Here is a 25,604-nt window from a genome sequence, read left to right on the forward strand (position 1 = left end):
CGGATGCTATTGCCACCAGATTCCATATAAAAATTACGACTCCAACCAATTAGAAAACGTGTGGTATCAAAGCTTCTTTATTTGAAAATTAGTACAAAGTGTTTCACCTTGGGTTACAAAACAGTAGAAGAAGAGGTATGAGGAGAGGGCTGCAGTAGAACCGACTACCTTCCTGTCTTCTCGCTTAACCAACCGCCTTTTCTCGCTTGTTTCCACGGCAACATTAAACCCAGGATGGATCATTGTATCTTCCTGTCTTGACAGCCAGAGCAGAGGGTCATGTGTGAATCAGCCATACAAATAAAACCATTTAACTGTACAGTTGCAGCGGGAACAGAGCTGAACCTAGCGATGATATGGTCACCCGGGGGACAACTAAAATATTGATCGTAATTAAGACGCTTGTATTATTGGATACAAGGTACCGTACATTTAGATCAATCCATCCAGAAACAATAAAAACAACCGACTGACTGCTTGTTTAGTTTACCTTGATTTGGTGGCATTAGTATACATGTGGAATTTATCCTCCAAAAGGGGGTGAATCTACCTTAAATCACCTTGTCTCTCTTCCCAGTCCAGAATAACCAATTTCACATACAAAGGAAAATATCCTGAAAGCTTCCTCACCTACGGGTTTATACGACAAACCAAATCGCTAATAAATTAACACTCAATTGATGGAGGCAGCTCTGGATTGCCATGGGAACCAGTGGGCGGGGCTGCGATAGTCTGAAGGTTCCGTCGCTGGGGGGACGGTGTGATGCTAGCTGAGCGATATTAAGATTTAAGAAAAAAAAAGATTTTTCTTAGTTTAAGCATTTTGCTATAGATAATCTGATGTTCTTTAAGGGCCCTAACACACATTCTTATAAACGATCGGCATACATTGAGATATCATCATTTAGTTTTTATCGCGACACGACGATAACAAAATTCCAGTCTCAGTCTCGTACCACTATATCAATATAATATTCCTTTTGACAAGAATGAAAATGTTCAAAAAGAAACTAAAAACAGAGCACCTCCATTTAGCTGGGTGCCAGTGATAAGGGGCTACAGGTAGCCTAGCTTCATGACTAAATTTCACTGGTGTTCATGTCAGCACCTTGATAAAAGTGTCTGTATGTGAGCACAAGCTTCTAGGGGCATTATTAGGCCTAGTGCATGGGTTAAAGCGCCGGGAAGATACAGTAAATGAAAAACAGTTTCTGGGGTCGAAGCCGGTCTTCACGACATGGTCAATTGGCTAAGGGTTAGATGATGGCTTACTCACTACAGAGGAAATACATTCTGTGTATGTATCACAAGCATCAGTGAAACATTTACCACATGACGGCGGGTTGGGAACACACACACACACACACACACACACACACACACACAGACACAGACACAGACACACACACACACACACACACACACACACACACACACACACACACACACTTTCTTATCATACTATGTTTCACAATCCACTTTGTAAACTAAATGTAGCGCCACCCCAAGATTAATCCTTATCTAGGTGAACAGAGGGGTTTCTTCTTTCTCTCAAAGTGATTTGAGAGGGGGTTTGCTGCCTGGGACTGGGGGTTGACTGACAGCAGAGCAGACAGGGTCTAGATAGAACAAGTAATGCACCAACAAACAAGGGCCAGCTCTTCCACCAGCAAGGGAACTAGATTTCAATCCACATGTTTTACTCAATGATCATCAAAAGGTATTGATATCATAAAAACTACCGGCCCCACAATGTGCATATAAGATCAGTGTCTCCAAAGCCAGTTTGGACGACAGCGACTGAATGGTTGGTTTAACAAGGTCCGCCCAAGTCACCTTACGGAACAGGTTGAGGCCCATTATCAATCGAGGCACATATACCTGCAGGTAAACATGGGTTAGTCGCTGGGCCTTTTGCCTGTAAAGTGTAAACTCTGGTCGTGCTGTGTGCCTTTTACCCCGCAGAAGAAGAGACATTCCCTGGCAGCCCTAAACCCTAAAATATTGATTTTTAAACTGTTTACCACCATCTATTTTTTCTCCCAGTAAGGGGAAGGATGAGAGCAGTCTAAACCAGCAGGTAAATAAACACTGGTCCCAGGTTAGAGAAGTGTGCTGTGTACGGTTAGGCATGGGAAACTTTCAAAGATGAGATTGTCTATAGAGTGGGGCTGTCTTGGGAACTCAAGTGAATCAGTGTAATGAATCATGTAATAAACCTCCATGCTTTAAGGTCAAAGTGGACTGTGAAAAAAAACAAAAAAAAAAACATCAACACTCGACTACTTTACTAACACACTACTACTAATTCCATTACACACCTCAACCCCCGAAAATAATAAAATAAAATACTTGCGGTCCAAACGACTTGATTTCATTAGTGCTGAAACATGTCCAGTAAACAGCGAGTCAAAAACATCTCACGGGGGCCCGGTGCAGCGGGGACAGTGTAAACTCACGGTGATTATTCACCTGGTGTGGGGGCCGGCGGTGTAATAACGGGAGGTGGTTTCATTCAGGATCAGTAACTCATAAAGCGCTAGTCTAGGGCTAGTGCTTCAACGCTAGGGTACGCTAGCGTCTCAATGCTAGACTAATGCTTCAGTGCTAGGCTAGTACTTCAGCGCTAGGTTAGTAGGCCTACTCCAACACTGGGCTGATTCTTTAGCATCAAGCTAATTCTCCAGCACTAAGCTAGGCCGCGCCTCAGAGTCCCAGAAACACTACCTTGTGTTCAGTATTAGAAAACAATCATTACATTTTATCATTAACCTCCCGGCCCTACACTAAAAAAAGAAATTATACTGAGATAATTTCTTGGAACGAGGTTTAGCGTTTTATAAAGAATTCAAAATGTCTTTACTAATAAATAGATTTTATGCATATAAAAAACAGTCCCCCACCACTCGGGAAGATAACTTTTGTTACAGTAATTAAATCTTGTTACTTGTGTGCGTGCCTCTCTTATTGATTGCTGCCTGTGTTTTCGGTTATTTCGATCCCCCTTTCTCACACACGCGCACAAAAATGCATCTGCTTCACTCAGTTCCAATGGGCCTCCACTGACCGTGTGCTAGGGCTAAGCTATGCTAACAAGCTAGGCAGCCTGACAAAAACAATAAAAACTAAACACAAGGAAATAAACGACACATGTATTCAAGACAACGACAGCATCGTCTTCCTCTCCTCTCCAGGCGGGGTGTGAGGCCCCTCCCATATCAGCAGCATAGTGGGCAGAACCGCGTCCACGTAGAACGTAGAAAATAGAAACGTAGAAATAGAAGCTGGCCACCCCTTTGACGTCTTCCGCGGAGAGCATCAAAACAGCCAGCTCCGACAAAAAACAAACCTTAAAAGACGCTCGTGACCTCCAAGCAACAAGGTCAAAGGCTAACTCCGCAGGGGCCCCGAGTCCCGCCCCTTGCCTCATCCCCAGGGGGCCCCGACGGCTAACCCCTGGCCAACGGGGGGCCCCAGGCTGCAGTGGCAGACCCTTTACGGACTCCTCCAATAAGACACTCCCCTCTGACACACACGCATGGAGTCCAGAAGAGTCTGTGGTGTCCCTCTTGCTCCGTCCCCATCAGTCTTGTCTGTGTGCGTGTGTCCCTCTCTCTCTCTCTCTCTCTCTCTCTCTCTCTCACTCTCAGTCCAGCTTCTCCAGCACAGAGGGCACGTACACCAGGCTGAGCTCGCTGCCGAAGTCGCAGACGATGGCCGCGTTGTCGAGCACCAGCAGCTGGCGGACGCCCTGGCCGTCGCTGGTCTGGCCCAGGTACACCGTCTGCAGCAGGTCCCCGAAGTTCAGGTCCCAGAAGGACACGCAGCCCTGGCCCCCCGTCACCAGCAGGGAGTCCGAGATCACCCCTAGACTGTCCCCGCAGCCCACCTCCTGCAGGAGAGGGGGAGGTTAGCTTACTCAGGTTAGCACTCTTTACTGTTGGAGGGGAAAGGTGAGCCTAGCATTAGCTTTGTGTTCTTTACTCTTCAAGGGGAGAGGGAAGCCTAGTATTAGCTTAGCACTCTTTATTCCTCGAGGGAAGATGGTAGCCTAGCACTGGCATCGGAGGGGTTAGCCCAGCACTAACTTAGCGTGTTTTACTACTGGAGGGTAGAGGTCAGCTTAGTGTTCTTAACTCGTACAGAGTAGAGAGTAGCGAAAGCGTTAGCTTTCAGGGGTCGGATCTTAATTATGAATATATATTTAGATGGCTAAGTGTACAGAAGTTTTACCATACACCATAGTGTCACTATATCTAAATCACAAACATCCATAAAAAGGCAGTCAACGTCACTTGTTTTTGGTGGGGGACTGTCCTTTGCACCAATACAATCACATACAGTCAACACTTTTGGGATGGGATATATATGAAAATTGCTACTAAAAATGAAATTATACTGCTAAGATCGTAGATTATTTTGATTCAACATATGATAACCTGTATGGTTCCAGGTCGGGTCTCAAATCCTAGGGTTCGGCCAGAACGGTGAAGACCTCTAATCCCCAGCACAAGAACCACAGCCAATAAACAGCTGACTGAGAGATGACCCCGGCCCCACGCACATGCAGAGGCAGAACACGGGCATTGCAGTTCAACAGCACATACCTGCTGTATGGAGTACAGCTTGATGCCCGTACTTCGGTCCCAGATGCAGATGAGGTCGTCCAGCCCCGAGCTGATGACGCAGGTGTTGGTGCAGACCAGGGAGGTCACGTCGCCGCGGTGACCATACACATGGCTGACGCGACTTCCTGTGAGGACGTCCCACAGACAGATGGCGCCGTCTTGCCCCCCACTGGCCAAGACCATGGTCTGCAAGATGGGTTAGACGAGATGGTCACACAACAGCAGGTGTGGACATACACACACACACACACACACACACACACACACACACACACACACACACACACACACACACACACACACACACACACACACACACACACACACACACACACACACACACACACACACAAGAGAACGCCTCCCCCCCTAATATCCACCTTTGATATGAAATCATAATTAATGTACAATTCAATCAACAACAGGCTGTTTTGGTCATTGCATACCTTCTCTTATCATTATTTATTGACGGATCTACTCTCAGAACATTGACTTTAACAGCTACAGCTTTTTGGCTGTCTGAAAGAAGTGCAGCCCTCTGGCACGGAGCCAGAGAGAGAGACAGGCAGCCCACCTCGTCTATGTAGATGGCGGTGATGGCTCCGGAGTGGCCCTGCAGGGTGAACAGGCAGCAGGAGTCATCCAGCCGGTAAACCTGGGAACACGCAGGGGGAAATTGGGCCATTACATTACATTGATTTAGCTGATGCATTTTGTCCAAATCACTGACAATAAGTGTGCTCAAATGCGGAGACAAAGCCCATAAATGCGGGTAAATAAATATCCTATAAGGAGGAAACTCTGTAAGTGCTCCATTATAGAAACAAGTGATCCTTTTAGTGGTTGTTTTCATTGGCCGAGTCTCTTCAGATGAGATGTGAAGGGTTAAGGTGGAGCTGATGTCAGGGGGGAGCTCCTTCCATCGCTGCGGAGCGAGGACAGCAAACAATCAGGATGGTGCTGGGCGGCAGCTGGGGCCCCCCTTGAAGTGGGGGGGCCCCAAGCTGTTTAGCAGTCAGGGAGCAGAGAGCGGACCACAGTGTATTAAGAGTGAGGCAGGCAGAGAGGTTTCTCCTGCGTCCTCACTGAAATAGCTTCTAAAGCATGATCCCATTAACACAGACATGATTGGGGAGACACTCAATCAGCTCATGTGAAAGAGTGAATTTCCCTGCATTCCCTCATATGAACAAGTGGACATAACTGAAAACCAGTATAACAGAAATATCCGTGGTTCCAGTATGTCACGTCGTGTTTTACTACTCTGCCTGGAGGAAGGTGTTACAGGGCTCATGAGTGAATCAACCCGGCCCTCCGAAACAGAGAAGAAGCTTGGAAAAGACATCATGGAAAGAATGGCATTTATTAAGTTTGTCAGGTGTCAGATGTTGTCCGAAAGCACACGGGAGAAGTCTACCCCCAGGGCCTTCTGCCGGACAGGACTCAGAAAGTCAGGGGAGGAGGTATGAACAGCGACCGAGTTAGTGTATGGAGGGAACCAATTCATGTAGGAGGTGGTGGATGAGTGAGTCAAACACAGGACTTTGGCCCAGGAGACTTCGACTCCTGTCCCATGTTATTTAAAGTATGAGTATTTGGTTAGGTTTAGTGTTAGCGTTAACACATACATATCATTTTGTTAGGGACAGAAAGAATGACGTAAACCTAAGCAATGGCTTAGTTTGAGGTACAGTTAGGCTGTAGTTCATCCGGCCCATGGTTCCAGGGGAGTGGACGGCCTCCCTGGAGGTGAAGCGATATGTGAGGTGGGGTGTGACGTGCTGAGTGCCCACCCTGACGGTGTGGTCCTGGCTGCCGGTGACCACGCGGCCCGCGGCGGCCCTCAGCACGGTGATGGGCTTCTGGTGGGCGCACAGCACCGAGCGGGTCAGCTGACAGCTGATCAGGTCATCACTGCTGTAGCACGGGGAGGGGGGCATGGAGCCACGCCCAGGGGCCCCTGCAGGAGACACACACACAGACACAGACACAGACACAGACACACACACACACACACACACACACACACACACACACACACACACACACACACACACACACACACACACACACACACACACACACGATGTGAGACACCCACTTACAGCAGGTTAGCTGAAAAGTTCATCATCATATTAACAATGATTCCTAAGAAATGAAATAAAGTGTTGACCCAAATGCTACCATCCATTTCAACACGTCTACCGTTTAACCAACCAATCGTGTTAACTCCGACCCATCTATTAAGCTGGAGGCTGACCGTCATAAGGGTGTGGCTAGGTAATCTGCATCGCATCAGGGCTGTGTCTCACCTCTGTACTGCAGCAGCCCAGGAGGTTTGTTGAGCTCCACGGTGAAGAAGTCCAGAGACCCATCCAGCCGGGCGGCCACGATCCTGGGGGCGGGAGGGAGACAAAGAGAGAGATGCGTGCGTGAGTGAATTTGTGTGTTGCTGCCCATGTAAGTCGGGAGGGGGGGTGATATGGGGGGAAAAAAAGTCTAAATTAGATGTTGAAATCAGAAGTCATCGTTCAATGCTTTTATGAAAGCATTTGACAAAGCTTTTATTTAAAAAAAAATATTCGGACAAGTAAAGTCACTTAGATCCGCTAGCCTAAATAATTTACACTGGTTTTTTGTAAATGAAACCAGCAAACCGAAATCTTACGCTCACAAACCAAATGCAAAGAGATACTTCTTATTCATGGTGGTTACTATTCATTCAACAATGAATAACAATAACAACATAAAAAAAAAAGAAGAAATCCTCTTCGCCAACGGTTCTCCATGAACAAGAACCAATTTAAAGTTTTGGATTGGCAAAAAGTAGACAAAAGTGAACAGCGATGTGAACATTGAAGCTGAGCCTCTCTGGGAATTGAATCCTCCGCTCCACAGAGCCTCTGCTCTCTTCTGGACACCCGAGGGCATCGCTGTGTCGGCGCCGCCAGCGGGCCGGGCGCCCATCTCCTTACTGTTTAATTCATGAGGGAGCGCACAGCGCAAGCCCATAAGGCAAAGCCTAAACTTCACCTACCAGCAGAGAACTAGGGTTAGGATAACATTGATCGATCTTTAACCCTCCGAGTCTTAAGCTTGAGCAAAAGTACATCAAGATAGACGTTTGTGTTAAACAAAAAGGGAAGATTGTGTAGAGGAAATCTATCTTTATTCGTTACAGTCGCGTAACGAGTCATAGACCTGAAAAAGATGTGAGAAAAACTGAGGATCTCATTTGACTGCGATGAAAACACGCTATGGAACACGTTAAAAAGTGTTTTAACATGAGTGAGTGCGTGTTTGCATGCGTGCGTGCATGGGAGTGTGGGTGTTACCTGTTGTTGAGGAAGGCCAGGGCTGTTATTCCAGAGGCTCCCTCCTCGTTGCTGCAGCGTAGCGAGCCTTCGACTGCATCCCACAGCTGCAACAACAGAACATCCCATCGTTACTCACAATAACACCACGTGATATATTACCTTTTAGTCAAGTCTGAAGCTGCTTTTTAGCAGGGAAACCATTTCTTAGAATTTAAAATCAGGTCCACTATACAGGTCCACTACAGTCCACTATCGCAGAGAAATACATAGAGGCTTCAAGGAGACTAAACCAAAAACCTCTGGAACACCGCCCTCTTCAGGCCAACAGCGGTTACTGCAGACGTATTTCATGGTACCTGTAGCTTGCCGCTGCTCCTGCCTGCGGCGATCAGGTTTCCCCGGAGCTCCATGGCCCAGACGGAGCCCTCCCACTCCGCCGCGGGGGGGGGCCCGCAGGCGAAGCCCCGGTCCGGGGCCTCCACGGGGCTCCGCCTACAGTTGGCAAAGCCTGCCGTGGGCGGGGAGGAGGAGTAGGAAGGGGAGGGGTAGGCGGCGGGCGAGGGGGGCTCGTGCTCCGTGTAGGCGCGCTCCACCAGGCCGCCGTAGTCGAAGGCGGCGCCACGGGGCGGGGCGGCGTGGACGGAGGACGGGGGCAGCCGGGAGTCGAAGTTGGTGTCGATGAGGGGCGTGAGGTCCGGCTGGTCCGTGAAGAGGGGCGGGCGGAGGGGGGGCGCGTGCCGGCGGAACGGGAAGCCGCCGCCCTCGTCCTCCGACGCGCTGTCCCCGCCCACACAGGGGTCGCGACCCTCGCAGCCCAGGCTCTCCGGGTCGCAGGCGCCGCCCGCCCCGTCCCAGCTGGCGCCCCGCTGCTCCCAGCAGCCACTGCTGCTGCTGCGCCTCAGCCTGAGAGAGAGAGAGAGAGAGAGAGAGAGAGAGAGAGAGAGAGAGAGAGAGAGAGAGAGAGAGAGAGAGAGAGAGAGAGAGAGAGAGAGAGAGAGAGAGAGAGAGAGAGAGAGAGAGAGAGAGAGAGAGAGAGAGACAATAGGAGACAGAGAAAGACAGAGACAGAGAGAGAGAGAAAAAAGACAAAGGGGTGGGAGTTTCTGATGAGACGATTGATATATGCACAATATACTATCTTGCTAAATGTTCGTTTTTCGAATGACCCATGAAGTTTCTCTGCTCTGAACGCACGAGGAGGCCTGTGTTTCTAGGTGCAGGGCTGTAATCTCACTTGTGGTTGGGGATGACGGTAAGGCAGTCTCCGGTCTGGGCGTCCCACACACGGATCTGACCCGCCAGACAGCAGCTGGCCAGCAGCATCCCGTCACTCGCCAGACACTCTATGTCCTAGAGGTGGGGGAAAAAACAAACATTAAATATCAGAAACACGTTTGTTCTGCTACAGTTTATCTATTAAGGACACCAAACAACTCTTTCTGCCAAAAAAAACCAAGAGTAACTGACGGATAACCTTGGATCAAACGTCCAATCAGCGTCCAAGCCAGAGCCAATGAGAGCTTTGCATTGGGCCAATGCGTTTACAGCATTGCCAGAGCTGGCGATAGTTCTTTAGTTTTATGTTCCTAGCATTCAAAGGGTGGTCCTGCTTAAGCGGGGGATGTCCGTGTTGCCCACCATGCTGTGTCCCCTCAGCAGCAGCGGCGAGATCTCGCTGACTGGCGGCGAGTAGCCGTAGTCGTCGCAGGGCAGGTCGCCGCGGCGACGGCGTCCGTGGGAGACGCCGTTCTGGCCGTAGTTGCGTGGACAGAGAACCCGGTAGAGACAGAACAGCAGCAGGACAAGGAGGACGCCTGCAGCCAGGCCCAGAGCCGCTACCCTGCAGGGGGGGGGGAGGGGGAGGGTTCAACAGGTTCACCTTCTATCTCTTTGAATCATTTTGAACCGTAGTTAAAGGGGTTTGACTAAAGCCAAAGTGAAATGGGTGGTCAGCATATCAAAATAAAAATAGTTTGTTGAATTTGACATTGGTTTTAATAACTCTCCCCTTGATTTTCAACAAGGCCAACAGCTGGCATTCCATCTGAAGCATAGCCAACAGAAACGACCTAGCATGGAATATCCAGAGGAAAGTTCACACATACACAGTAACCCAGGAAACCCTGAACCCCCGGTGGTGAAGGAACAGTACTGCTGTGTATTGACCTCACATTCGCACGCTAACACACTTGGTGTGGAATGTAGCATTGGTGCGCCAGCAGACACTGACTCAGCAATGTGACCGAGCACGTGTTGACAACCATGCATTGTATATTTCATATTGGATGGGAACAATGGATTTGATATGGACCGTTGCTACTGTGGGCCTCTAACCCTGTTGGTGTGGGCCTCATCCCTGGTAGTATGGGTCTTAACCCAGGTACAGTGGGGCTCAACCCTGGTAGTATGGGTCTTAACCCTGTAACCCTGGTAGTGTGGGACTCAACCCTGTAACCCTGGTAGAGTGGGACTCAACCCTGTAACCCTGGTAGAGTGGGACTCAACCCTGTAACCCTGGTAGAGTGGGACTCAACCCTGTCACCCTGGTAGAGTGGGACTCAACCCTGTAACCCTGGTGGTGTGGGTCCCAAGCTATCCATACAGGGGCCTCAGTGACTAGACTCCCGGGTGCAGGGAACAGAGCCCTGATTGATCAGGGTCTGGTGTCGACAAATAGTGACAACTTTCCCAGCGCAGCAAGATGACGGAGCAAAATCGACACATTGTGTGTGTGTGTGTTTGTCTCAGGAAAGAGGGCCGGGACAATGAGGAGAGTTAATGCTAATGGTTGACATCTGGCCTTGGGACTCTCAGGAATCCAACCCAATGATGTGTGTTTAGCTAGGCTTTTCTTACGATGCCTACTTAGGATTTACAGTCACCAACATGTATTTTGGGAGACACATCTGATCTAAATGGACTGACAGTGAATACAGTTAGGGCTTCAAAGCTAAGTAAGTGGTTAGCGAGCTTGCTTAAAAAGGCTTCAATGTAGCGGGATTGGGTTAAGGGCATTGGGGATTTAACTCAGAGCCTTTGGTTTGGAATCCAACCTCCAAGCTACCAGACTCAAAAGATCCACCCTAAGATTGAGATTCTGACTTTTGATTCAAAGATGACCCTAATACTAAACACCATACATTCTGTTGAGGGGGTAAATACCTATATCCTTAATGCAGCGAAAGTGGGTATCAACTCTCCCTTTGCGGTGCAAAATCTGTCTTCGATAAGGCATGATCAGGATTATTGAGACGGCTGTTTTGCGTTGGTCAAAGTGGTAACCTTTGTGTGTGTTTCAAAGCCTGCCAACCAGACAGTCGATACAGATTTAAATAGACCAATGAGGAAGTGCGAAAGTGAGAGTAGACCCCGGTCTATAAACCAAAGAGGAGAGACGGTTACTCTCACCACCGCGACGTCACGTATCTCTGGAATCTTACGAGTAATCTGTCAGCCAATGGCGCGGGGCAGAGCGGGTGAGTGTGTGGGCCTCAGAGTGTGGGAGCCAATGGTTTGGGAAAAGGGGACGGCACACATACATTAGTCTTTGTCCAGTGCCATCTGTGTGGGCGTGTGTCTGTGCGTGTGTGTTGTTCTGATAAGGTAGCCATAAACCAAATGGCCTTCCACAGACCCTGACCCAGAGATACAGTGTGTTTTGACACATGCTGAGGAAGTGAATTAACTGTTTACATGCCACTTGATATCAATGGTAAAACTGACCATTTTTCTGAAAGCAATGTTTCTGTGCTTCTTAAATAAACTTCTGCATTAATAAATACCATTATTATCTTGATTGAGATAGTTTTAGAAGACTTCAGGAAAAATATAACAGACCAAGAAATGTTAATTGTGTGTTTGTGTGTGTAGTACACAAAGATGCACAGAGGTTTAACAGCGCGCGTGCGCGTGTGTGTGCATGACAATGTTCATGTCTCCCATTTTGACACCTTGTCCAACAAGACTTTGATCGTCGACCTTGGGGAACATCTGGTATCTGTGTGACCATGGCCTTGGGGTGAAACTACCTTAGCCTTCAGCTGGAGCAAAATCCCCCCCACCCACACCTCCAAATATTTACAATAATCGTTCAATCAGCTTCAAGGACATAGGTCTCAGAGACTGGGAAGTGGGAACTAAACTACAACACCGACTATAACCAACCAGTGCACTACATTTCCCACGTTGCCCTTTGTGTGTATCGACTATTGTTACTTGACATTTCCGCAACACTGGAGAAGACAACTGCTGTTAAGTTGCCACTAGAGACTGGGCTTTGCCTTCCTGTCGGGAGTGACCTAGAAACATGAAACTAGGAAGTATCGTGCTTCAGATCCCAGCTCCTCGAGTCAGAACGTGAACCGAGCACAAAAGGATCATTAAAAAATATATACACATATACAAAAGAAACGGTCCTTATTGTCTACCTAAATCTGTACAAATATACAGCCTAGGCCAGGAAGATGACACAATATTCAGTTTGTCATCCTGTAGAAATGTGGGGAGGTTGAGCACGATTGTTGTGAAAGGACTGCCTGTACGTCAGTATGTCCGTACGACTGACTGTCCAACTGACTGAGCGAGTGAGTGACTGAGTGAGTACTCACTTGTACAGGGTGAGGTCGGCAGCCTGCAGGTCCGGGCTGGAGAACTTGGGGATTGGGTCTGGGGGGAGCCGTGCGTCCTGGGGGTGGCGGGGGGTCTCCGGTGCCTCCTGGGGGCCGAGGTGCAGCGTGACGGGGATGACGGGCAGGATGCTGATGTACCTGCCGACGGGAAACGGAGTAGCGAGGGTGACTGGAGGACCATGGATGCAGATGGGTTAGTGGTGGTATAAAGCCGCTGTTTGTAGTCAGTGGAAGAAGGAAGGCCAATAATATCAGACGATACACGATCGCAACAAGGCTGCATCAGACAATTATATTGAAGATAGTGAGATTGGGATTAGGTCAATTAGGCCAATGACCGAATTACGTTCGGCACAATTGGCCCAACTCGCATTGAGACTGAAAGTTGTGCCAAGCACTTAGACAAAGAGGTCATGGACACCCCCCTCCCCCCCAAAAAAAACGTATTTAGGCCTGCTGCTAAGCAGACGTATCCAAATCCGTCCTGCCAAACCCAGGCTGGGGAAAATACACATGAATAGTGTTTAAAGCCCCCTTTTCAAGCAGTAAAGAAAAGGGAAGAAAAGGGGGGAGAAATAGCGAAACAGGCAGGGGCGGTGTGACCTAGTCTGGGGGTCGTATTGCCATGGCCCACCCACCTCTTGGCCAGCGTGATGTTGTAGTAGCTGAAGAGCGAGGGCCAGTGCCTGAAGGACAGCCTCCTCCAGCCCTCCTCGTCCTCCGCCCCCCAGGGCACCTGGGTGGCGGCGGGGGGGCCCCTGGGCTGCTCCTGGACCCGGCCCGGGGCTAGGTGGCGCTGGGACTGGTTTTCGGGTAAGGGCGTGGCCTCGCGGGCCGGCAGCACGCTGAGGGCCTTGGCGGGGTCCCCCCCCGGGAAGACCGGGGCCATCCCGCCCAGGTGAGGGGGCTGCCCCCCGCCGCCCCCGGGGTCCCCCAGGTGACTCTGCTCCGACACCTGGGCGGCCAGGTAGGTGCGCAGGCCGGCTGGGTCCGTGTACACCAGGATACCGATCCAGATCACCGTGCCCACCTGCGCACACGGCGGGCTCCGTCGGTGAGGTCACGTTTTAACAGGACAGATTACACACAATTCATCTCGAGGACAGACAGACAGACAGACAGTTTGATCTGTCAGACAGGCAGGCATCCTGATCTGTTTGTTTTGAGATGGGATACGAAAAGGAACCGAAATGAAACCCGCTCCTTCCTTATTTAGTTTCCTATGCATTGAGAGTGCAGTTTCTAGAGTGCTCCTGACCACTGGGATAAAAAGACGTCGGGTAACGGGGGTTAAACGAGTGTTGACGTTTGGTTGAATCCTATCTGTGAATCTGATGGTGATCCAGGGAACTGTCTGCCTCCTACATATACCAGGTGCAACAGACCCTGGCAGACCTCTGCCATACAAAAATGTTTACATTTCCGTTCCTTTCCCCCGCCCCCCTCCCCCCATACACAAACACACACACACAAACGCACGTGTAACAGGTTATCAGTTGTCAAAGGTGAAAGTCTCAACTCATCGCTCTCCCAGTAAACACAACAGTCACTCCTGCACGGGTTTGGGAATGGTTTGAAGCCTGATAATCCTTATGCTACCAGAGATCCATTGAAACCTTGCACATAATTGCATTCATAGCTTTCAATTACTGAGAAGCGCAACCAGACCCTCACCCAAACCAATCAACCAATCAGAGGACAGATCCCAGAGCCCAGCCCCCCATTCCCCTACCATGATAATGCGCTGGGCCAGGCGGGTGCGAGCCAAGAAGTAGACCACGCGAAGCCTCTTCGGCAGCCGCAGGTTCCTGAAGGCGGGGGTCTGCAGGGTGATGGTGTGGGGGGAGGGCCGCGGGGGTGGGGGGGCCTCCCGGGGCCGCAGGGGGCCCGGCTTGGGGGGAGGGAGGCCCGCCTCGGCTGGGAGACGGCGGTTCAGGTCGGCGAGCTGAGTGGGCCGGACAAGGAGGCTGCTGTTACAGGGTGTGTGGGAGTGCATCTGTGGGAGTGCATCTCTGTGTGTGTGTGTGTGTGTGTGTGTGTGTGTGTGTGTGTGTGTGTGTGTGTGTGTGTGTGTGTGTGTGTGTGTGTGTGTGTGTGTGTGTGTGTGTGTGTGTGTGTGTCTGCGCGCGCGTGCGTGCGTGTGTGTAATCTTGTGAGAGCAAGTGGAATGTTGAGACAGTGATAGTTTAATAATCCTCTTTTAAGCCTTCTAATTGAAACAAAAAAAAGTATAAAGATATCTATGTTTAGGGATTGCTAAATCAGACAAAGCACTGGTGATGAATGCAACCGCATTAGCCATCGTCTGCTTCGATCCAATATTCAGGCCACACTATAACGGATCTATTCTCTTCCACTACTCCTATGATAACAGCTAATTTCAGTGGAAAATTGTTTCACTGGGTCGTAAGCACATCTAAACAGAAATCTTGAGAAACTAAAGATCCCTAGTGTTCATCTCCATGTGAAAGATATGCATCGCTCCATTAGTATGGGTGCTTATGCCCCTCTATGCAGCAAATCGAAATCAACAGTGCAGCGTTGAAGAGGGCATGTGTGCCCTTTCCAGACACATTATTCAAAGTGGTCCACAGGGACATAAGTGCACCCATTATTTTGTGTTAAATCAATTTCAATTCAGTTTCAGTGTTTGACTATGACTGTGGACGTTGACGGGCACCCTCAAGACAGAGATAAAACAAGCTCAAGGTGCTACACACTACCTAGTCTCAGCTGCTGATGTCAGGGTTTCCACCAGGTTAACCTGTGTGTGTGTGTGTGTGTGTGTGTGTGTGTGTGTGTGTGTGTGTGTGTGTGTGTGTGTGTGTGTGTGTGTGTGTGTGTGTGTGTGTGTGTGTGTGTGTGTGTGCCTGAGAAACCATTCAACTGCTTAGGGAGGTAATCACCAGTGAGTTACACCCTACAGAAATGCAGCGGTACAGGTTTCATAGGAGAGAGGACATACAACACAAAAGGGCGGACTATCAACAAGAAATATGACACATTTTGAGACCTAGTCATCCCAGTAGCTCAGTGCTCATTGTAGTGCGCTATTGGGGAATTGGTGTGCGATCTATATATATCTAAGGACAACAAACAAAGTAGTGACGTGAAAAACAAATACTAGAAATAAGGAACAAACCCCACTTCCTGTTCCACGCCCACACACTGGGTGTGTGGGTGTGGAACAGGTCAGAACCGGACTAGATTTGAGTCCTCTCTCCTCACTAGCAACAGATGTCTATCTATAGCACATTGGTGAAGCAGTGTGTCTGTGCATGTGTTGTTGTGTGTGTGTGTGTGTGTGTGCGTGCGTGCGTGCGTGCGTGTGTGTATTCTCACCTCCATGCGGCGGATGTCTATAGAGAGCACGGTGGTGAAGAAGAACATCTGCAGGAAGAAGTCTGACACCAGGCCCACCACAGCGAACAGACAGAACTCCTACACCACACACCATAACCGTCAACATTTGACCTTTACACACACACACAAGTGTGTGACACGATGTCCAGTACACTGTTATTTTGTTGAACATGTAGACCACTTGTGGAACATGGAGATCGTAGGCTATGGTGGTGTAATGTTATCTTTAAAATGCAATAAACAGATTAATATGTAGCAGATGTCAATTTACTTTGTTATACTCCCCGTTTTCTTTAGATTTAACAAAAATCCTACTTGACTTAATTATTGCCTGATTTACCATGCTGCTAGTGGATTGCATTCATTACAATCCTAAAAAAGCCATGTCTTGGATTATCAAAAGTTATAGATTTTTTCTTCTCAGCAGTAGTTAAAGACTTGCTGGGTGCTGAACTATGAGACATACCTGAATGGCCGGGACCAGTGTGAAGTAGCCAATGAGAATAATGCAAAGTTCAGTAGCCATGTTCTTCATGATAGACCAGCTTTCATTACTGAGACCTGGCAACACAGCAACCAATCAACAGCTGTCATTATGGAGAACTGGCAACACATCAACCAATCAACAGCCGCCATTATTGATAACCAGGAACAACTGGAAGAGTCTGACAATTAAACGTACCAGCAAAATCACAAGTTTTCATTCAAGTTGATACAATGGGAAAAAGGGATATGAATATTTATCACTCAGACGGTAATTCTTTATAAATCATCATCATCAAAGGGGTCACAGCAGCAAAAGTACATTTTTGGTATTTTATTGCCATTGTTATTAGTGAGTGAAGTTACGTCATTACACACACAATGACAAAACACACACACACAAAACGCACCCTGAGCGATGCGTAGTTTGACCTCCAGGTCAACAGGGGTAGACACCACAGACTTGGTGAGCACCAGCACATTCTCCAGACCGATGACCACCACAAGGTAAGGGAAGATCTCCCTTCGGAGAAAGGCAGAGTGACAAATATCAGTGCTACAGCAGCCTCCCATATATAGGTAAGATGGGAATTAACAGGCAAATAAACTGTTCCATGTTCATGTAAGAAATCAATTCAGAAAGAAAGCCACACACACACACACACACACACACACACACACACACACACACACACACACACACACACACACACACACACACACACACACACACACACACACACACACACACACACACACACACACTAGGAAGGCAGAACAGAACAGAATGTACATGTTTCTACATTTCCGATGGTATAATACATCTGCATTGGGTAGGTGGAGGATCCAGGTATGTCACCTGCCGCATCCAAAAATGTGTGTAACCAGGCAACCATAGTCGCCTAGGCGACCAGAGAGACGTCTTAACTCAACCTCTCGTTACATCAGCCACGCTCGTTAGCTATGTAAACAACACCGGGCTCACACCGGCTTTATCTGATAATCGTCATCGTGTTGTGATGAATTCACCGTGCCGATGATGTTTATTCAATCATTTTTTGGGATTGGCTTTGATGGGGGAAATTCCTGGTGAATTAAATAAGAGCCCTCCCATGATCAGTTTGCTGAGGAATTGACTTGTGTCCTTAGTGACAGAGTGCAGTGGAGGACTTTCTCATCCCTGAAGTCTTCCTCCAAGGGGACTCTTTGATCATGATGCCTTTTCACCTTCATGTTGTAATGATTAACCATGCTATGATTAAACCTGACGCTATCGGGTGATCGAAGATACAGTCAGTTACTGTCGCAAAAGGTGTTGATATTTTCACACTGATCAATGTTCTCCGGAGAACACCACGGTGACCGGTTACACCGTCGTTTAGTTTAGTTTAGTTTATTTAGGCTGAATTATTTCAGCCTGTCTTTGTAGAGATTACCATTCGTCCGGATACCCGTGAGACTATCCTGATATTTAACCCTCTAGCCTGCATTGAAGGACAATGTCAAGCATTGATTGCGGAGTTGAAGACATTATTTCCAGCTTTAATTAATGCTTGTAAAGGTTTTCTGAAAACATGGTGAATAGTTGACAAAAGGAAATGACACGCTAGGACTAGAGCTATTCACAAGGGAAAACGCTTCGTTCCAGAACGTGCCTGGCCTTTGTCGATGGTTCTTGAACTCAGTCAATTTGTGCTCATCCAGACAGTGGGAGTGCGTGTGTAGGATGGCTGGTTTAGGCAGCATCAACTGGCCGAGTCTGATTGGACTCTGGGGATAAGTGAGGCTGCACACCATGCACGTTGAGTACAGTTCAGTGTGCACAGGATAAACCAGCCATCTCCACACACACTCGATCCCCCCCCCATTCCCCTCGGTTGTTGAGAAAATCGTAGGACAGACAAACAGGCATTCAGCGACAGCCCTAATTATAGTTAGACAATAATAGAAGTGACAGTGGGAAGGGTGTGAATTAAATCCCACGGGTGGCGTACACAACACTAACATTGGTAACCGTGACAACAGTATCGTCAATGCAAATCAAGCCATGTCACACAGTGTGCAACATAATTGCACACTGTGTGGACAGTGGATACAAACACACAACTTGAGTACATAATTGCACACTGTGTGGACAGTGGACAGAAACACACAACTTGAGTACATAATTGCTGAAAAGTGTGATGTGTGCTTCTGTGTATGATTTAAATCAAATCACATGATTGCGCACGCATGTGTTGTTGAGTAAAGGTGTGTGTGTGGTGTGTGGTGTGTGTGTGTGCATGCGAGTTTCTCTCCGTACCCTCCATTGAGCGTGGGTGTCAGACCAAACAGCGTGCACAGCCCCACAGACATGAGCAGGGAGCTGAGGACCGTTACCACGGCAGCCAGGGCCAGGCCCCACTTGGACTTGACCATGTCGATTTTACCTAGGAGGGAGAAGACCGTGTGGCATTCAGAGGAAGTTACATCCATCCCTTTCTTAAATTAGGGTTAACTACAAGGAATTAAATGTATTCAATGATTAACTGTTATGATGTGTTTTACCACCAGGTGTGACATAGATATGGCAGTACAAGCCATTTCAGAATACACCAAGCCATCACACCTGGTGGTAAAATAAGGGCCCCTAAGCACTATTTATAAAGGCAGGAAAAGAGTGTTGTGACTCAGACTGTGCCAAATAGCAACCACTAATTCCTATCAACCTGTGTGTGTGTGTGTGTGTGTGTGTGTGTGTGTGTGTGTGTGTGTGTGTGTGTGTGTGTGTGTGTGTGTGTGTGTGTGTGTGTGTGTGTGTGTGTGTGTGTGTGTGTGTGTGTGTGTGTGTGTGTGTGTGTGTGTGCAGCTCAGCCTTTGTGGAGCTAATATTTGTGTTGGCCAGCGGCTGGTTTGCCAGCCAGGGAGTTATGATAGTGGCAGAGATTGTTCCTTTATGAGGATTATCCCAGTACCAGACAGGAACAGCCTTGGCACACACGCACATACACAAACCCACACACGTGATGCCGGGGTTAATTCTGGAGGTTTCTGTTGCACAGTCCAAAATATGTACAGGAGATAATGTACTGTACAACAATTATTGAATTTTAGAAAAGTGTACTGACCAAAACATGATTTTTTGATTTGTCACACAAGCTTGTATTTGAACACTTTATAACTGAATTGTGTGGTTTAAAAATAAAGCCAAGAACAAAGCTGAAAGCCAGCAAGTCCATCAGGGAACTCATTATCCAGCCCGAGAGCCAAACAGATAACTCAATACCCACCCAGCCAATGTTATTCAGCCAGCCGGGGTCAGCCTATCAGAACGCATGCTTTCAAGCTACACAGTCGATCAAGCAAAGACCCATCCAGCCAGCCATTCAGTGATCAAGTCACAGGCTAAAATAAGGGATTGTTTTGTAATCATTTTGAATAAGAATAAGCGGGAAACAAACGCCCTTATGGAGAACGTTGGAGCCTAAAGAAGGCAAAGCCTTCATTACTACTGAAGCATGGCTGGTGAGGGGCTGGTGTTGAGGGAGACTCACGGGTGGAGAAGTAGATGTAGGCGAACAGGATGATGTAGGTGGTGACGAGGGGGATGAGTTCGGCGATGCCGATCTCCTCCTTGAAGTGGACGTGCACCATGTGCTCCTCCCCCAGACTGCAGTTGGCCGACGGATGGAGCTGCTTTAGCCGCGCACGCAGGCTCCCCAAGAAGCTGCACACACACACACACACACACACACACACACACACACACACACTTTTAATAAATGCAGGAGCAAAAAAGGGTAGTTGACAAGTTGAAAGACACTGGGTTTGATACGCAATGCCCTATAGGGACCTGTAGGCATGCTTGAGCGAGGTGTCGAACACTAACCCTGCTCCTTGATGACATGTAGCAGTCTACACTTAAACAGTTAAAAGGGATAAAAGTGTCTGCTGAATGAGTATGTAGTAAATAGTTTGATATTATCCACAAAAACAATAGAAACTCTATGAGTAAGGCACTGCCCACACCTATCAGATGACCTACAGAGTGTGACGGCTTTATGGGTTTCATACAGTGACCCATTTGTCTAGCATGTGACAACAGCCGATACCTGGCATGCTTCCAGGCTGGGAGGAAGCATTACCCAACGACTAAGCAATAGTAAATATGATTCATGTTATACAGCCCAAACACTCTCACAAGTGTGATAGTCTTTGGGTGTGTGTGTGTCTTATCTGTCTGTCTCTGTGTATGTCTGTACAGTAGGTTCTATGCCTGAGTTGGCCAAAAGTATGTGCGTGCATCTCTGTTCATGTCTGTCTGGTATGTTTTCAGAGTGAGTGTATGCGTGTGAGTGAGTGAATGAGTGAGGGTCATACCCTGCATCGTAGGTGCTCAGGGCTATGGTGATGGTGTAGGTTACCACCCGCTTCTTGCTGTAGTGGCTGACCCCAGTGTGTTTCCCCGGGACCCCGAACAGCAGGTCTGAAAACAGACACAACACTCATTGTTACCAGGCGCTTATAAGATTCACTCATCCCTGAGCACTGGTGTCCAATTAGCTCAAGAGGTGGCTTGTTCGATTCTCAGAAATACTGCAAATAACACCCAGTTGCACTCTGAAAACTAGCTTGGCATCTTGACTTGACTTGCTGCCACCTGATGAATTTGTGAAATTGGGAATGAGAAATTTAAAAGTATACGTACATACATACATACATACTAGGGCCCGACCGATATTGATTTTTGAGTGCCGATGCCGATGCCGATTATTTTCAGAGAAAAATTACGATTACGATTTAATTGGCCGATTAAAAGAACGTGCCTGGCAAAAAAAAAAAAACGTAAGCATATAAAACGTAGTTTTTGATACCTTAAATATACTTTAAACACTTTTGACGAATATGTGAATTGAATGCAGAACCTTTGAGTGTTTTGGAATACATTTACAGTCAAAAATTTGTGTAATTTAAAATGTAAAATAAATAACCAACTCCCAATGTGCTGCGCTCGTGAGCAGTGACTAACACGTGCGTGCTGAGCAGTATGGTCTCACCGTTACAGTCTAAAGTATAACAAATTAACATGGCCTGGGACCTAAGAAAAACAGGCACAACATGCTCAAACAACGCGTCTTGTGTACATTGGTGAGGTGAGCGAGCAGCTGCCTGAGCGAGTGTGCTTTCATGTTGTACGGTAAAATCCAATCTCCTCTTTTTTACTCCAGCTAAAGTTGCTAGTTAGCTAGGCGAGTAGGAGCGCAATCTGCAGGATACGAAGCGCAATAACATTTCTAAAAAAAAATCGGTTGTAATCTGCGTCTTTTTGGCACATGTCGATTATTTTCAAAAAGGCTATAATCGGCCGATTAAATCGGCAGGCCGATGAATCGGTCGGGCCCTAATACATACATACATACATACATACATACATACATATATACATGCATACATACATACATACATACATACATACATACATACATACATACATACATACATACATACATACATACATACACACATACAATTATATTGCTTATCTTATAACATATTCCAACTTGTCAGTTCTTCAACCTGCTTCCTGTTTTCTCTCATCGCTGACTCTTGGTCCTCTCTCTTCCTCGGCTGCCTCTGTCCAGGTACCCCCATTACTCCACCTCCATTATCCCCTTCCTCCCCCCTCACCAACTTACTCGTTCTGTTTTTCATGTCCTAAATCTCCCCAACTTCCTCCTCCTCTCTCTCCCCCTCAAACCCCCATACTCCTTCTCCTCCCCTCCTCAATTTCCTTTTTCTCCTCCGCCCCATCCTCCTCCTCCCCCTTCCTCCTCCTCCTCTACCACCCCACCATCCTCCTCCTCCCCCTTCCTCCTCCTCCTCTACCACCCCACCATCCTCCTCCTCCCCCTTCCTCCTCCTCCTCTACCACCCCACCATCCTCCTCCTCCCCCTTCCTCCTCCTCCTCTACCACCCCACCAACCTCCTCCCTTCCTCCTCCTCCTCCACCACCCCACCATCCTCCTCCTCCCCCTTCCTCCTCCTCCTCTACCACCCCACCATCCTCCTCCCCCTTCCTCCTCCTCCTCCACCACCCCACCATCCTCCTCCCCCTACCACTGCCCCGTCTCCCAGCCTCTACTCCTACCTCTCAGCGTGGCCGAGGTGTGCAGGCCTTTGGGCTCGTGCTTCTGGACGGTCTTCAGGAGGTCAGGGTCCGAGTCGAAGAGCTCTTGCTGGTTCTGCCAATAGTTGCCGGGGGACACCAGCAGACAGCCATGCTCCGGCAGGACCGTCTGCATCCGCCGTAACCCCGGCAACAGGTCTGTCACTTGGAGACACAAGTGTTCCAGACTCTGCACCCCAGAGCTGGCCCGAGGAGGAGGAGGAGGAGAATGGGTCGATTAGAGGTCCAGAAATAAAAAGGAGAGCAGCTGGTTGATCTGCTTTGTGCTTGCATTATATCTCTGCCTATTCTGCACTAAATTTTCTCTTAACGCCCCTTGGAAACCGGGATCCCTCTTGTGTTTTCCTTCACCAGGTTTCTTCCCCTGGAGCTTTGTGAAGGGCTTTGGCTTAGAGCCAGTTGTTCAATGTTGGCCTGAAACACCATTTGAGACCGGAACTTTGATCCAGCCCTTGTTCTGATAAAGAAAATGACCCCAACATTCCTCAAATCAAGGAAGTATGCCGATAAAATACCTTCCAACTGTTTGTTGCTGCTGCTCTTAAGATAAGGTCAGTGTTTGCAGTCAGCACTGGCGCTGTATCTTATCTTGGCTCAAGCTTTCAATGATTTTTTTAAACAGATAAAAAAACGAACAAGGTTCACTGTAAGTTTGTAACCATCCTCTTTTTTTGTATGTGCATTATAACTACCAAAGAAACCATGATAGAGTGACTTCATACAATGATCCTGGTCAGGTTTCAGCGCTAAACACTGCTAGACCCACGACTGGACCACTAAGTGTGCCTTTCACCTCCAGCTCAAGATCACATGAATATATTTAGCCTGTGGACGATCGCGCATCTCACTATAATTAATTTGAGTATATTTTTCTTCTCTTTTTCTAAGAGTCCTTGCATAATCGAGTACCGCCCTACAAAACAAGGAGAGGAGGAAGGAAGAGGAGCTCCAAGGATACCTGTCTGAGTGGACATGGTTCCTGATCTCTTCCAGCAGGGTGAACACCTGTCCCAGCGGCGGGCGGAAGGCGTCCACCGGGAGCAGGTTGGAGCCCCACGGAGACACCGCTGCCTTCACCAGGACCTGCTGGATGTAGGCTACCGGCGGACCCCGGTACTGCAACACACACACACACACACACACACACACACACACACACACACACACACACACACACACACACACACACACACACACACACACACACACACACACACACACACACACACACACACACACACACACACACACTTAGATGGATGCAGTCGTACTCATTTACATTTGTTGCATAATGTATACAGATATAGAGTTTTCATTCTATCTACAATAATTAAACTAATAAATCCGTGCAATCCGCACCCGAACGGCATTTACCATTCCTGAACGGCACACGCCGTTCCACCTGAACGGCAGTTAACGGCAGTTAACGGCATATGCCGTTCCAGAACGGCATGTGCCATGGTATGTCAGTGGTTGCGGTGGCACGTGCCACAGGCCAATAAACTATCTCGGCGCTACTGGGCTTTTAAGAACAATAGGTTAATTAGAGAGAAGAGAATCCGTGTTGAGGAGAGGTTAACGGCAGCACACCGGTGCAGGAAGATGAGACCCGGGCGGCCAGAAGACATGTTCCTTTATTATGGATGAGCCTCCATCTCAGAATCGTAGTCAGACTGTGTGTGTGTGTTTAACCATCTCAGTTGTGGTAGAGTGTGTGTGCATGAATGTATAGCTTTCAGTTGTTGTGACAGGGCAAGTGTGTGCCTCTGTTTAAATATCCCAGAGTGTGTGTCTGTGCCTGTGCGTGAGTACGTGACTGAGTGTTGACATTTTCAGCACCTACCCAGTCGGGCCGTTCAACAGGGTCCCCCAGAGGATTGTGGGAAGGCGAGGCATAGCCCCTGACGGCGGTGGTGAACTCCACAGGGCCCGTCCCCGGCAGCGGCAGCCGCAACAACGGGTAGCTGAATGCAACCAGAGAAACATTCAGCCATTAGGGAGTGACTGAGGGACTGAGTGAGTGAGTGAGTGAGTGAGTGAGTGAGTGAGTGAGTGAGTGAGTGAGTGAGTGAGTGAGTGAGTGAGTGAGTGAGTGAGTGAGTGAGTGAGTGAGTGAGTGAGTGAGTGAGTGAGTGAGTGAGTGGATAAAAACTAAGTGCAAATTTAGATAATCTCCTTGTAAAATGTGTCATAATATTTTAGCATTTTAAACTATTCTGTTGAATTGTTTTTGGTTGCTGGAGATCCATCCAGAAAGAAGAGAATGCACTCTTAATTATACACTGCTGCTTTATATTTTAAATCACTTTGTGATTGTTTCTTTTTTTACACTGGGTCAACAACATTTCCCTCAATTTGCAACAGTGGCTGCAAGCCAAACTTGCAAAAGTATATAACTGGGGGGGAACATTGACTACACAAAGTGGCAGAGACTGACCGACACAGACAGACAGGTATGGTTACGAAACAGCACTCTATCTTCTGCAGTGAAAGGCAAAGCAGACCTGTGTTGTGCTAATGACATTCCCCCTCCGACCAGAACACAGTCTCCTCAGAGAACCTGAAACCAGGGCCTCTGGGGGCTTTTGTTGCCAAATTAAGTATTAACTCAAGAGACAACTCCCCATCCCCCCACCCCACATGATCCCTCACCCCTCTTTCTCCCCGGAGAATGGGCCGGCTCCGATGAAACCAACTGAGCACATTTAGCAACCAACAGCGGGAGTTTGGGGCCGATGTGTGTGTGTGTGTGTGTGTGTGTGTGTGTGTGTGTGTGTGTGTGTGTGTGTGTGTGTGTGTGTGTGTGTGTGTGTGTGTGTGTGTGTGTGTGTGTATGTATGTATGCATGCATGTACGTATGTATGTATGTATGTATTTGTGTGTGTGTGTGTGCGTGTGTGAGATATAGCTTTTGATAGCGGATGTGTGTGAGAGCTCGCTTGTGCGTGTGAGGTTTGTGTTTGTGTGTCTGTACGTATGTGATAGCTCATGTGTGTGAGAAAGAACTTGTGCTTGTGA

The 25,604-nt window shown here is 48.1% G+C and overlaps 1 protein-coding gene across 4 annotated transcripts in view; it reads right to left on the bottom strand.

Annotated features, from left to right (window-relative positions):
- Nucleotides 1-54: 54 nt before the first annotated feature.
- The window catches only part of scap (SREBF chaperone), a 34,800-nt gene continuing 9,250 nt past the window's right edge, over nt 55-25,604 (bottom strand). For all 4 annotated transcript variants that reach the window (XM_030371366.1, XM_030371364.1, XM_030371365.1 and 1 more), the window contains exons 3-23: nt 24,430-24,550; nt 23,545-23,702; nt 22,548-22,768; nt 20,779-20,884; nt 19,953-20,125; nt 18,722-18,848; nt 16,830-16,942; nt 16,403-16,497; nt 15,916-16,014; nt 14,306-14,518; nt 13,212-13,603; nt 12,553-12,711; nt 9,584-9,785; nt 9,180-9,295; nt 8,302-8,848; nt 7,964-8,049; nt 6,941-7,023; nt 6,422-6,588; nt 5,203-5,283; nt 4,608-4,814; nt 55-3,892 (exon numbers count right to left, since the gene is read on the bottom strand). In XM_030371366.1, the coding sequence (XP_030227226.1) occupies nt 3,647-3,892; nt 4,608-4,814; nt 5,203-5,283; nt 6,422-6,588; nt 6,941-7,023; nt 7,964-8,049; nt 8,302-8,848; nt 9,180-9,295; nt 9,584-9,785; nt 12,553-12,711; nt 13,212-13,603; nt 14,306-14,518; nt 15,916-16,014; nt 16,403-16,497; nt 16,830-16,942; nt 18,722-18,848; nt 19,953-20,125; nt 20,779-20,884; nt 22,548-22,768; nt 23,545-23,702; nt 24,430-24,550 (3,712 nt within the window). In that variant the 3' untranslated portion in view covers nt 55-3,646. The remainder of the gene's footprint in view (nt 3,893-4,607; nt 4,815-5,202; nt 5,284-6,421; nt 6,589-6,940; nt 7,024-7,963; nt 8,050-8,301; nt 8,849-9,179; nt 9,296-9,583; nt 9,786-12,552; nt 12,712-13,211; nt 13,604-14,305; nt 14,519-15,915; nt 16,015-16,402; nt 16,498-16,829; nt 16,943-18,721; nt 18,849-19,952; nt 20,126-20,778; nt 20,885-22,547; nt 22,769-23,544; nt 23,703-24,429; nt 24,551-25,604) is intronic.

This window comes from Gadus morhua, chromosome 11 (assembly GCF_902167405.1).
Source record: "Gadus morhua chromosome 11, gadMor3.0, whole genome shotgun sequence".
In the NCBI taxonomy this organism is placed as follows: domain Eukaryota; kingdom Metazoa; phylum Chordata; class Actinopteri; order Gadiformes; family Gadidae; genus Gadus; species Gadus morhua.